At 51.7% G+C, this 13442-nt stretch overlaps 1 protein-coding gene across 1 annotated transcript; it reads left to right on the top strand.

Moving 5' to 3' along the window:
• The first annotated feature begins 454 nt into the window (after positions 1-454).
• Positions 455-12632, top strand: Eif3d (eukaryotic translation initiation factor 3 subunit D). Its single transcript, XM_051159906.1, has 15 exons — positions 455-621; positions 3015-3147; positions 3370-3415; positions 4130-4266; positions 4772-4857; positions 5358-5430; positions 6686-6798; positions 7399-7531; positions 8226-8373; positions 8974-9104; positions 9525-9610; positions 9711-9840; positions 11511-11653; positions 11824-12107; positions 12471-12632. Exons 2-15 carry the CDS (start codon positions 3025-3027, stop codon positions 12482-12484), a joined length of 1647 nt encoding a protein of 548 aa, XP_051015863.1. The 5' UTR covers positions 455-621; positions 3015-3024; the 3' UTR covers positions 12485-12632.
• The last annotated feature ends 810 nt before the right edge of the window (positions 12633-13442 follow it).

Here is a 13442-nt window from a genome sequence, read left to right as displayed (position 1 = left end):
ATAATGACGCTGTGGAACAGAGGTTTGAGTTCTGTCAGCCACCTCGAAGCTCTAGCAGGCCGGACCTCGCAGGTCACTTGCCACTCCTCACCCGGCATTGGTGCCACAGGTAACCAGCACAGGTAAGGCGCTGGGACGCCCTCCACGTGAGGTTCAACCCGACAACCACCAAGGCTTGGACAAGCGAGAGCCGCGGGGCATTGTGGGAGGCAGAGGCCGCGAAGCATTGAGGGACGCCGGCGACGCCGGCTCCTGCTCTCGCCCCGGAGTCTCTTGCACAGAAGGCGGCCACGTTCCAGTTTTGAACCGCTCTGGGCGTCCCCAGATGCCGCTGACGTAATCACCCCGACTCTTGTCTGGCACCTCAGAAGCTAACAAGGATATTTAGCCAAGAGCCGTGACAAACTTCCGGCTGCGTCTTCACTTTACGGCTCGACGTTTTTTCCGCTGACTAAGAAGGACGTGGTAGGATCGTTTTTACGACAGCGCTGGTCGCGGCTTACGGCGCCGGCCCCTGCGCGCGCATCTTCCCTCCTGCCTCGGTTCCTCCGGGTATCGAGGCTACCGTTCTCTCTTCCTCGGGCCATCTCTCGCCATCCGGGCCCGTGGAGGCTGTCGCAGGTGAGTGGCTTGTTTCCTAGGGCCCCACGGACCTCGCGAGCCAGCCCGAGCTAGGCTTGGCATGGGGGGGGCGGGCGCTCCCGGAAGAGCCTTCCTTCTCCTGCCGTCGCTGTCCCCTCCGCTGGGCGGGGCGGCAATCTGCTTCAGTGGTCCCAAGGGTCGACACCGAGTGCAGGGCACCGGACATGGAGTGTGGACCCTCTCCCGAGGCTTCGCGCATCACCGTCGGGGGCGACTTCTCCTCCTCTGGGGGTTTGAACGGATCCCTTATCCGCTCCGAAATGGGCGGCTGAGAGGAGTAGGGTCGGTCCACCTCTGGTCTGATGCGGAGCCCAGGGGTACGTGGCTCTCCACCTGTAGTGTCCACAGTGTGTTGGTGGCCATTGCAGCTGTTGCACCGTTTCCGTTTCCCCCCTACCAGTTCCTTTCTAGTTAACGTGGGCAGAAACTCGAGGACCAAACCCTGCCTGTCCAGGGAGATGGCGATGTCAAGCCATGAACCACCGTTCTTGAACACTTGACAACTCAAATTTACAGTAGCTTTTGAGGCAACTGGTTGGGTATGGCTTAAAGCCCCAGGTCGTCCGGCTGCCACCTAACTAGAGAAATCCAGGCTTAAGTAGACAACCTTAGAAACTGTTTTGAAGCGATGGGCGCGTGGACTGCTCAAGCTAGCAGAGCTGTCTTTGTTTTTTGTTTGGTTTTTTTGTTTGTTTGTTTGCTTGATTGTTTTTGGTCTTTCGAGACAGGGTTTCTCTGTGTAGTCTTGGCTGTCCTGGACTTGCTTTGTAGACCAGGCTGGCCTTGAACTCACAGCGATCCACTTGCCTCTGCCTCCCAAGTATGGGATCAAAGGCGTGCACAACCACCCCCCAGCTCAGAGCTAAGTTTGTATCTCAAAGATGAGGTACGAGGGAGCATTTGGTGTTAAACTGGCTGGGCACAGTACTCACACATGCTGGGCACTCATACTTTGTGTGAATTGTCTGAAGCCCACCAGCCTCCTCACATTCTTCCTACAGCTTAGCTGAAGTTCACATTTAGGGGATGAAGCTCCCAGGTTTATCCCTGTCACTGTCACCTTCGGCCTCCCTGTGGCAGAGCTGGAAGGCGGGGTAGCTGAGCTCTCTACCGGGGTTCTGCAGTTGCTTCTCCAGCCTCCAAGGACTAGTGTGATTGCTTTAACTCTGGGCGTTGTCAGAGGGTTTCTTGTGGGTGGTCCGTGCGTGGCTGTTTTGTGTTTTGACAGGAAGTGTCCAGCAACCCCCTGAACTATAGAGCTATTAGTTTTTACTGTTCTAAAATGAACTGTGGTGTTACGCAGACTCTGATTCCAAAGCCACCTGGCCTGTGTGCAAATTTGTAGTCATCCAGCATTGCAACTTGTATCTCACTTGGAGCTTTGTATTTTTACCCGGAAAGTGGGGACATAACTAGCCTCTGGCCCATAGGATTGCTAGAAGGGTTTGATGAGTTCCTGTGCTGTAATCAGTGAGAACAGTGTCCTGGTACTCCTGTGTATGAAATCTGTCACTTGGCCCCCTTTGCAGCCTTTACCCACTGAGCCATCCTGCCACTTCTGCTGAAGCCTGTGGTGACCTTGGTCCCCAGTGGTGTTTTTGCCTGGCCACATGCATCAGACAGGATTTATTCTGATGGAAAATTGGAAGAAACAGAAGGGAAAGTCAAATTCCAGGATCTACCTAAGGAGGGAGGGGAGGGTGATTTTAGTCCTTTATGTTGGTGTGTGAGTGTGAGAGAGAGAGAGAGAGAGAGATGTGAATGCCAGCTTGTGCATACCATGGCATTCAACTGGAAGTCAGAGGAGCATCTTTGGGAGTCCGTTCTCTCCTTCCACTTAGGTTCTACCTTTACCTGCTGCACCATCTCACCAGCCCAGAGCTCTTTAAAGCACTCCATGCTGGTGTCTTTTTGTGTATCTGAGTAGTAATTGTGTGGATGGTAGGTAACTAACAAGGCTTTGACAATGGCCATATGATACAACCTGACCTTTATTTTAGAGACTAGGGCTTAGAGAAGAAATCTGGTGTTGAGTTCATTGGTGAAGGTGTTTGAGGGAACTCATCACACTTTTCCTGTCTTTTCATAAATCGGAGACACTATTATGTTATACTGAGAAAGAAAAGATGTGACAGACACCCCATCAGGTAAGGCACGGCCTCATTCCAAAAATATTTATCAAAAAGGAACATGTTCTAGACTTAATGAGGCATAGGAAAATGTCATGGGTTCGGCAATGCTCTAGGCTTTAAGTGTTCTTAGAGCAGTTTACAAGAAACCCCTCTCCACAGTGTTGCAAGCCTCTGTAATGTGGCTCCAGTGTTTGGGACTTAGCGGCCTTCCTTGGCTGCTCACACTGCTTGTTTTTTAAGGTTTTAGAAGATGGCGAAGTTCATGACACCTGTGATCCAGGACAACCCCTCGGGCTGGGGTCCCTGTGCCGTTCCTGAGCAGTTTCGGGATATGCCCTACCAGCCGTTCAGCAAAGGAGACCGGCTGGGGAAGGTACTCCTGCTCCCCGTTTCCTCTTGGCTCTTCATTGGCTGTGCTTCCTGTGGGGCTAACCAGCTGTGGAAGGCCTGCCCTCCAGAGCAAGTCAGGTGGAAGAGCCACATACTGAGAAAACATCAGAAGCAATGCCCAGTCCCCCTCTCTGCCTGGGCTTCTGGGTCAGTCAACGCCTGTTCCCTGACCTGTTCTCTTCCTTGTCGTCTTTGTGCCTAACAGGTTGCAGACTGGACAGGGGCCACGTACCAGGACAAGAGGTACACAAGTAAGTGTCCCGCGTGGGCTGCCCACTCTAGCCCTTGGGAAGCTTCTTAGAGAGGAAGAGGTGCTGGTGGCAGTGATAGATATTGGGAGTGTATTCTGCAGTGTGTGCGTGCTGTCCATGGTTTTGGACATGTCCCCAGAAGTTCACTTGTTAAATATTGTGGGACTGACAGCCAGAGACTAGTTCTAAACATATGTTGAGTGTGCTGCCATTGATTCTACTGCTTGGGACTTCCTGAAGCCATCAATCAATGGACTCTAGGTTTGGGGTCCTGGTTAAAGTTCTGGTAAGGGGAAACACTTTTCTTGGTGTCAGTTAGATGGTTGGAAGTGGCTGCCTGGAGCAGTAAGTTAAGGTGGATGTGGTCAGGGGCCATGTCCATGGCTCCAGGTGGTGGGAATGGTGGGACAGCACAGAGTCTTACATGACCAGGCAGAGGGGAAGTAAGTTTGCCTGAGATTCCTGGACTCTGGGTAAGTTTGTTACACCCAAGCTCTTAAACCTTAAACATGCGTCTGAATCACCTGGGATTGTGTTTAAATACAGGTTCCCATCTGTCAGGTCTGGGCAGGGGCGGTGAGTCTGCACATCTCACAAGCTCCTGGCCAGCGCTACAAGTCCCAGAAACACCGTAGAGAGCAAGGCTCAAGCCTGTTGTGCACCGTGAGCAGTGTGCAGGCAGCACTTAGCACACACTGTCACCTTTGCCTGCAGACAAGTACTCCTCTCAGTTCGGTGGGGGAAGTCAGTATGCATATTTCCACGAGGAGGATGAGACGAGCTTCCAGCTGGTGGACACAGCACGTACACAGAAGACTGCCTACCAGCGGAACCGGATGAGATTCGCACAGGTGAGCCGTGGGCTGGCAGCCTCGGCGCCTTGGAGCTCTGCAACCATCTTGGGAATACTGATGAGATGGGAAAGGCTTACAGGCCTTTTGGCCAATCCCAAGTGGCAGTTCAAGGACCAGTTGTATCAGAATAACTTTTAGTGGGTCCAGGGATGCGATGAAGAAGCTTAGATGTATCTGCTCACAGTAGTTCAGATGTCACACAGCTGTGCTGGGAACCCACTGCCTTGCTTAATTGCCACTTGCAGCCTTTGTTAATTAGATGGTTTGCTTGGGTGCCTCCTGCTACATAAAGATGCAAATTTAGCAACTCCAGTAAAACACATTAGTGGGAATGAGAGTCCAAGCTAACACAAGTGCTTCTCCCCTTAACCCAAATACTATAGATGCTATAGAGTAAAAATACAGAGACAAGAATCTTGGGCCTTCACACCCTAAACTTGCTTTCAAGATACCATAAAGTCATGTCTCAAGGGGTTAACATGAGTCTCTTCCTGCTTCCCAGCGGAACCTCCGAAGAGACAAAGATCGACGGAACATGGTGCAGTTCAACCTACAGACACTGCCCAAGAGTGCCAAGCAGAAGGAGAGGTGAGCAGCCTTCCTGCAGGATCAGCACTGTGTTCCCAGATGGGCTGCATTCAGAAGTCACCGGGCCAGAGCAGGGACATATGTACAAGACACCAAAACCTCCAACCTGTTTCTGTCCAAGACTGGGTCATAGCAGGCGTGGGTCCAGGGTGTGACTGAGTTAGACATGTGTGCTGTAAAGCTGTAGGTACAATTGAAGTGGTTCTGTGGCCTCTGTAGACGCTGGATGACTGGTTCCAGGCAGCACCATTTACACTGTATCTATCCCTTGGGCCCTTTGGAGCAGAGCACAGCAGCCACCACATGCTGGTCACAGCTGCCATGACGTTAACTGCGGGCTGAATGCACCCCTGCCTGACTGGGAGAGGTGTGCCCCAGTGTGCATCTATATGGTCTCTTCATCTAAGCCCCCGTTTTCTGTCCTGATAGCAGCCAGGAAGGACACTGCAGTTCAGCTAGAAGCCACTACTGAAAGTGCAGCATTCTGTCTGTCTTTTCAGAGAACGAATTCGCCTGCAGAAAAAATTCCAGAAGCAATTTGGAGTGAGGCAAAAATGGGACCAGAAGTCACAGGTAGTGTCCATACCAGGATTCTGTTGGGAATTGGGTGGGCTTGGTTTTTTTACCCTTAGATAGGAGTCATGCTGTGCAGTTGTGTGGTCTGAGTTGCTATAGGCAGCTGTAGACCACTTGCATCACTCATATAAAGAAAACTCATCCCCGTAAGCATGTCCTGCACTCCCAGTCCTAGCTGCACTGCTCTCTGCTCATTCTGGATTCCCCTGATGCGAGCATTTCATGTAAAATGGACTCACAATTTGCGCCCTTTAGCATGCTATTTTTAAGGTCTGTCTATCACAGACTGTATTAGTACAGTATTTTATTTTTCCTTTATATCAGTTAAGGATTGGTTCCAGGCACCCTCAAAGAGACTAAGATTTGTGCATGCTGACTTTCTCTTGCATAAAGTGGTGGAGCATTTGCATGTGTCTTGATGTGCAGTATGTCCTCTCATGGACTTTAACTCACTTCTGGATTATGTATGTAGGCCGAAAGTATTGTTTTTAATCTCAAGTGATCCTCCTCCATCAATCATACGGTCATTAGGGTGTTCAGTGCGCTGAGCACACAGAACATTTTCAGTTCACACATGACTGGATGCCAAACCCACCGGTTAAAAAAAAAATCCCGCAGCTATGGAGATCTGACTGTACTTACTCCTTTTTGCTAAGTAGTACTTCTTTGTATGGATTACCACATTTTCTTCAGCCCTTCACCTTCCTACTCTTGCATTGTAAGGAATATAATGCTGCTGCCGGGTATGGTGGCGCACGCCCTTAATCCCAGCACTCGAGAGGCAGAGGCAAGTGGATCATTGAGAGTTCAAGGCCAGCCTGGTCTATAAACCGAGTCCAGGACAGCCAAGGCTACACAGAGAAACTCTGTCTCGAAAAACCAAAAAAAAAGAAGAAGAAGAAGAGTACTGCCATCTTTGTGGGAGCTATGAGAACAGCAAATAGCAGACATGAGCAAAAGCAAGAGTTTGAGCCAGGAGTATGTGGCTGCCTTGCATGCACAGAAGTGTGGGTTCTAACCCCAGTGCTGCTGGGCCGGGGTGATGTTTAAATTCTGGAATTACACTTTGGTGAGTCTGGTGCTTGCTGTGTCAGAAGTATGTACTTGGTACCCTGAGAGGTCCCATGCGGAGTCCCTGAGCCCTGTTCTGAGCTTCCACGAGTCACAGACACTGTCTTAAAAAACAGCCAGGACTGTGATGATGGGATAAAAGCCCTTCGTGTGTTACCCTCTTCCTGTGTTTCCTCTGCAGAAACCCCGAGACTCTTCGGTTGAGGTTCGCAGTGACTGGGAAGTGAAGGAGGAGATGGACTTCCCTCAGCTGATGAAGATGCGCTACTTGGAAGTGTCAGAGCCTCAAGATATGTGAGTAGCTTCTTCAGTGCTGCCCACACGCTCACACATGCGCACCAGCCAGGGGTCCATGTCTCCATAAGTCCTAGCAACTCTTCCTTCCCACTCTGGGTATCTGCGCAGAGGCACAGTAGGTCAGTCATTAAGCTCTCTAGGCAGAAGACCCATGACAGATGTTCAAGAGATTCCATTTTGTGCAGCCTTGTACATCAGAGGACAAGGACATGGAGCTAAGTCAGTGGGAAGCCAGAGCTTCGGCCCCGGGGCCCGCCACCTGAGAGTCTGTAGTGGGCTGTTTCCCAGGGGACGTTAGCTGGATAAGGTGTGCTTCCCTGTGCTCTGCAGAGGGACACTGGGAGCTGCGAAGACAGGAGGCTGAGCTGCATTGCAGAGCTGTCTGCTTTTCAGGGAGCCTAGTTCCATCTCTTTGATGTATACTGGCCTACTGGGTGAAGTTTCTTTTAGAGACAGGTCCCTCCTGTGTAACTGAGACTTAAACTTGCTATCCCCCTGCCTCTGCCTCCCTAATGTTGGGATTACAGTAGATAAGACTTCTGATCCCAAGGCATGAGAGAAGTGGGGAGGATCTCTCTGACTTCCCTCTTCCCTCAGTGAGTGCTGTGGCGCACTGGAGTACTATGACAAAGCCTTCGACCGCATCACCACGAGGAGTGAGAAGCCTCTGCGGAGCATCAAGCGCATCTTCCACACTGTCACCACCACAGATGACCCGGTCATCCGAAAGGTATGTGCCCTTTGCTCGCTTTCAGGAATGTTCCTGAGGCTCCAGAAAGAACAGGGTATGAGATGTGCAGGTGTCCCTCGGTGTCCACGGGCGATTTGGGACTACCCCATGGATACCCAAACCAGGCTGCTCCAGTACCGTGGTGTGACTTAGCTGTCGGCCCTGGCATCCTCCCAAGTTTCAGCCCCTTCTGTGCTTCGAGCAGCACCAAGACACCGGACACTGCTACATAAGCAGGGTTGCACTGCTGTTTGGGAAACCTGACAAAGAGCAGGTGATGTGTTGGTTGGGCACACTTTTCCCCCTGAACATTTGGTAGGTTGACTGATGAGGATCCCCAGAAATAGCTATGTGCCCAGCCCTTGGATAATGTTTTTTCTGGGTCAGACTAAACTTGAAGAGAAGGCTTGTTGCTGGGTGCACTTAAATGTGTTGAGCAGAGGCGAGCCCAGATCCTGGCCCTGCCAGGCTGACTGACTTTGCTGCACTGGGCCCTTAGCTTTCTCTCCTACAAAGGGAGAGGGACAGCTTGCCTGGAAACTAGTGAGAGGAACACGGCCCATGCTTCTGCCACAGCCTGCCGCAGTGGCCGAGCAGCCTTGACGGCCGACTTTCTGTCGGTGACTAAGGGGGTCTTTTCTTCGCAGGTGGCCTCTGCGCCCTCAGTTTACTCTCTATCTCTCCCTCCTTGCAGCTGGCTAAAACACAGGGCAATGTGTTTGCCACTGATGCCATCCTGGCCACACTGATGAGCTGCACCCGCTCTGTGTACTCCTGGGACATTGTGGTCCAGAGAGTGGGGTCTAAACTCTTCTTTGACAAGAGGGACAACTCTGACTTTGGTAAGCAGCCTGCCTGGAGCAGCTCAGGCTTGGGTGGTGTTAGTCCTGAGAGTGAGGAGTGTCGGTCCTCTCTGTCCTGGAGTCCAAGGGAAGAGACCTCTTCAGGGCTTCTGTGGGCTTCAGCTTTGTCCTCACTCCACCACTGTGGCTGTGTGTTGGTACTTGAAGAGAGCTTTCCTGGCTTTTTTTTTTTTTTTTTTTTTCCCTTCTCGTTTATATACCATAAAGGAAAAAGCATATGCATGTATTTTGTGACACACACATGTCTGTACACACCATCAGTGAATCACTCACAAAACGACAGCAGGAAGACAAAGCAGTCTGATTATGTGTGAGTCTCAAGCCTCATTTGTTGAAATGCCAATACGGGCACTTTCTCTTGAGGAATCCAGAAAGAATGAGGAACAGCTTTCTTCCTGTGTGGCTGGTGTTGGGTCCTTGTGTTTGCTGCCCCCCTGGGGAGAGATCTGTCAGCAGAAGGCAATTCTTTGAAGATGGGCCCCATGGTCTAGGTCTCTGCCTTTCCCTGTGCTGCTGGGCAGGCTGCCAGTAGCACTTGCCTGTATGAGCATGTGACCATCCATGCTTGGGCTTTTCCAGACCTCCTGACTGTGAGTGAGACAGCCAATGAGCCTCCTCAGGATGAAGGCAATTCCTTCAACTCACCCCGCAACCTGGCCATGGAGGCCACCTACATCAACCACAACTTCTCCCAGCAGTGCCTAAGAATGGTGAGCACACGGCAGCAGACGGCACAGCTTGCAGGCTAGGTCACTGCTGCCGAGCCTCTGCTTCCCACATTTCCTCCCTGTAAATTAACAACATTAATAGTACTTGTCTCACATGGGCGTGCTGTGTGGAAATGCCTTGAGAATATGACATTGAACAAATTGTCTCCCTTTAACTGTGATGGAGGAGGAAGTATGAAGGGGGATTCTGTCCTGTGAGGTTAGCACTCTGCCTGTGGTGAAGAAGGAAGCAGGGAGTGGCATGGTGGCTGTTACTCTGTGGGATGTGTTGGCAGTAGTCCTTAATGTACAGTGAGCGCAGACCCTTAAGGACATAGGGACCTAGTCAGGGCTGGCAAAAGCAGTGCTAGGTCTGCTGACGCGAACTCAGACCCATCTCCTGAGCACTTGTCCCTTCTGCAGGGGAGAGAAAGATACAATTTCCCCAACCCAAACCCATTTGTGGAGGATGACATGGACAAGAATGAGATTGCCTCTGTTGCTTACCGGTATGTCAGCTGTGGTAGGGTGGGACCTGTCCTGTGCTGTCTGGGATGCTCCATCCAGGCCATTGGATCATGTAGTGAGCGAGTCTTGCTGTCCTTATAGTTACCGAAGGTGGAAGCTTGGAGATGACATTGACCTTATTGTCCGCTGTGAACATGATGGTGTCATGACTGGAGCCAGCGGGGAAGTGTCCTTCATCAACATCAAGACGCTCAATGAGTGGGACTCGAGGGTGAGGCACCATCGCATTTCACATGCCGTGTAGCGGGGTTGGCTGGAGCAAGCTGGCTGCTCCTTCTGAGTGCTCACAGAGCCCTGGTGGGCAGGGACAGCTTCCATTTCTGTATCCACTATGTCCTGCTGACAGAAGAACGGCCTAAGCTAGAAGGTTTCTACTATGGGCACCGTCTGTCTTCCAGTATTTAGTCTACTCATCCTGCTTTCTACATAGCTGCTCTTGACCTCACCTTCTCTTCGGAAGCCCAGTCACCCTCTCTTGACCTCTTTCCGTACTCAGCCTCACTGCCACCTCATGATCCCCTTGTCCAGCGCTGTCACTGCTGACCTCATATAAGAGTGAGATCTGGACAAAGCATGTACACACATATATGCATGTGTGCAATAGTCTTTCCATGGTCCACTGGGGCTCCAGGGCAGGTAGGTAAGTGGCCATTCTTTGTCCTTGGTTTTATGTGCGGCACTCTTGAAGGGCAGGGCAGGGATGGTGCCTCTGTACAGGATAAAGAACCCTGGGAAGGACAGCTCTGGGGCCCAGTTAGCCTGGGATAATTGGCTTGCCATCAAGACGTGGCTTAGAGAGCCATTGTCTGCTGGGGCCAGTGGCCTTTTGGACTTCTGTAGCATCTGTCTTTCCTTCTGTTTGTGCTGTTCTGAACTCACAGATCCCTGCCCCACTCACGCGTGGGGTTGACCCTGGTGGAGCCATAGCATAAATCCCCCATGTAGCTCATGTCCTAGGATGCTTACATTGCAGTGTTCCCTTACCTCACAAACACATGAAAAGGAACTTATTGGCTTAAAACAGCACCTGCAACTGGGGCTTGGCAGGCAGACACCCAGCATGTTGGGGTATCATGGGTGGCAATGACCACATCCCTAGAACTGTCCCAGAAGACCGTCTGCTGGAAGCTCCTTCTGGGTGTTGCAGAGGTCAGGTCTTGCAGTGGTACAGCTGCAGTCCTGATCCTTGCCGGCTTTCAGACACCCCTGTCTCCGCTGTTGCTTTCCAAGTCTGCTCACTGCAGCCCAGGGACCCAGGCAGCTCCCATCCCACTCTGGAGCTTCTTGTTATCTTGCTCCATGTGAGCGTCTGCTGAGGGACTCTCCTGCTCGTCCTTGTCATTTGGCATCTCTTTTGCCTGACCTCTTGTCTACTCTGTTCAGTTTGTCTCCGCCTGTGACTGTCCCCAGGATGGTGTCGGCATCACAGCACTCTTCAGGAGCGGCAGCTCATTTTCAAGTTTTCAGGAAAACAGAATCTATCAGATACTATTCGTGCAGTGGTGGGGACCTCCCTGCCCTATGACCTTGGACTGCCCCACTCGAGACATCTTGAAGTCTGTGTCCTGGGAAGCATCAGGTGCTAGGCTACTGCCTCTCAGAACCTGGCCCCCCTTCTCTGTACGTTCACTGTGGCGCAGTGTGAAGCCGCTTTTCACTGCACAGTGCCCTTGCCACTGAGTCCCACCATGCCGGGCGTCACCGCCTGGCTGAGGGGCTGCTGTACAACGATGGCGGTGTCTCTGTCTCTCGGAGAATCATCCGTCTAGCTCTGACTCAGGCATCCTCTCCACTTCTAGTGGCTCGCTGTCTTCCAGAGGAAGCCCTGGGACCTTGAGTGGGCGACGTCATCTTCACCCAGTAACCAGCTTTCTTCTGCAGCATTGTAATGGCGTTGACTGGCGTCAGAAACTGGACTCCCAGCGCGGGGCTGTCATCGCCACTGAGCTGAAGAACAACAGCTACAAGTTGGCGCGGTGGACCTGCTGTGCTTTGCTGGCTGGATCAGAGTACCTGAAACTCGGGTGAGACTCCGGCACAGGTGTTAGGGCAGGCCTGGGCCAAAGGCTGCTCACCCCTCTTTACTTTGAGAAAAGCACCAGACCAGGCATTACCAACAGGACTGACATGGACCGACCCCAGGTATTGCCATCTCTCTATGGCACAGTATGACCACCCACCTCCTCCCCAATAGGTATGTGTCTCGGTACCACGTAAAGGACTCCTCACGCCATGTCATCCTGGGCACCCAGCAGTTTAAGCCCAATGAGTTTGCCAGCCAGATCAACCTGAGCGTGGAGAACGCCTGGGGCATCCTGCGCTGTGTCATTGACATCTGCATGAAGCTGGAGGAGGGCAAGTACCTCATCCTCAAGGACCCCAACAAGCAGGTCATCCGAGTCTACAGCTTGCCTGATGGCACCTTCAGCTCTGAGGAAGACGAAGAGGATGAGGAGGAGGAAGAAGAGGAGGAAGAAGGTGGGCAGAGCCGGCCTCTGAAGCCTGGGGTGGTCTGAGGGCTGGTAAGGGAGACAGGCTAGTGCTGTGGTCACCTTGGCAGCACATTGAGGGCTCCTGGCACTTCATGTAGGGTGGCACTCCACATCACCCAAGGGGGCTAGAGAGAACACTGAGAAAGGGCCTGGGCAGCTGCTGAGAGGAAGCAAGGCCACGCGGGTCAGTTACAGCACGTGCAAGCCTCTCTGCTGGCTACAGAAAGCTGCTCAGCCCTGTGGGGCTCAGCAAAGAGGAGGCCTTCAGCACTTAGATTTCTTCCAAGTCCAGAGGGAAAGGGCACATCAGATCAAGTGAGGCTCATTTCTCTTCATTGTTTTCTTTCAGAGGAAGAAACTTGAATGAGTTGGCCTGGTGTCCACATGTGTTCCACCCAGCTATGCTTGGGCAGCGTGTGTCTATGGCAGATGGAATAAAGTTTAAGTCTTTTGGTTTCTTCCTTTGCCCTGTGCTCCTGTTGTGATCTGCAGCCCCTGGGAGAGGGAGACCAGAGCCAGCAGTTTCTGGAGGCTTCGTCTGCTATTCAGTGGTCCCGTCACTGCTGAAGCACTGTGAAAGCTGCCCTGTGGAGGGTGAAGGCCTTGGGTGTTGTTTAAGAACCCCACTACATGCCTCTTTCATACAGTTTGATGTGCCTTATGGAAGGAGAGCCCTGAGAGCATCAGAAAACACGTTTACATTACACTTCACAACAGCAAAATTACAGTTACAAAGTATCGGTAAATAATTTCATGGTTGGAGGATATCACAACATAAGGAACTGTATTGAAGGGTTGTAGTGTTAGGAAGGTTGAGAGCCACTGGCTTATCCTAGCATGACCCATCTGGTGCCTTCAAAACTTACTGTCTGCAAGAGCAGGGTGTGGTGGGGAGGTGGCCCTTCAGGAAGCTATCTTGAGAAGCATCTGTGTCTGGCTTGGGCCAGAGAATCTCACGCTGGTCTGCACAAAGCAATGTGTCACATAAGAACTGCATATCTAAAAATGGTGTAGACTTGTCTGTGTGCTTTTCTGAATACTTAATTGTCCCACCTGGGTAAGTGCCCCAAGCTTTCCGTAAGTGCTTCACCTGCCGCCTAAGAACTAGAATATGGGTAGAATCAGCTGTGTAGATAGAGCAGGCTCAGGGTTGGGATTGCCTTCCTAACAATGCAGGTTTCAGCAACATAACTGAACTTAAAGAAGCCAGCAAAGGATGTTGGGCTTTATTCTCAGGGGTGTTGGGAAGCTGAGCAGAAAACTCGAGAGTTCCTGAAAGTCTCAAAGTTACAGCAGCTCTGGCTCTTGAGTTTTTTGCTTT

Source organism: Acomys russatus, chromosome 17 (assembly GCF_903995435.1).
Source record: "Acomys russatus chromosome 17, mAcoRus1.1, whole genome shotgun sequence".
NCBI classification, from domain to species: Eukaryota; Metazoa; Chordata; class Mammalia; order Rodentia; family Muridae; genus Acomys; species Acomys russatus.
The sequence above is the reverse complement of the archived record's forward strand: the minus strand, read 5'-3'. Positions and strand labels throughout refer to the sequence as shown.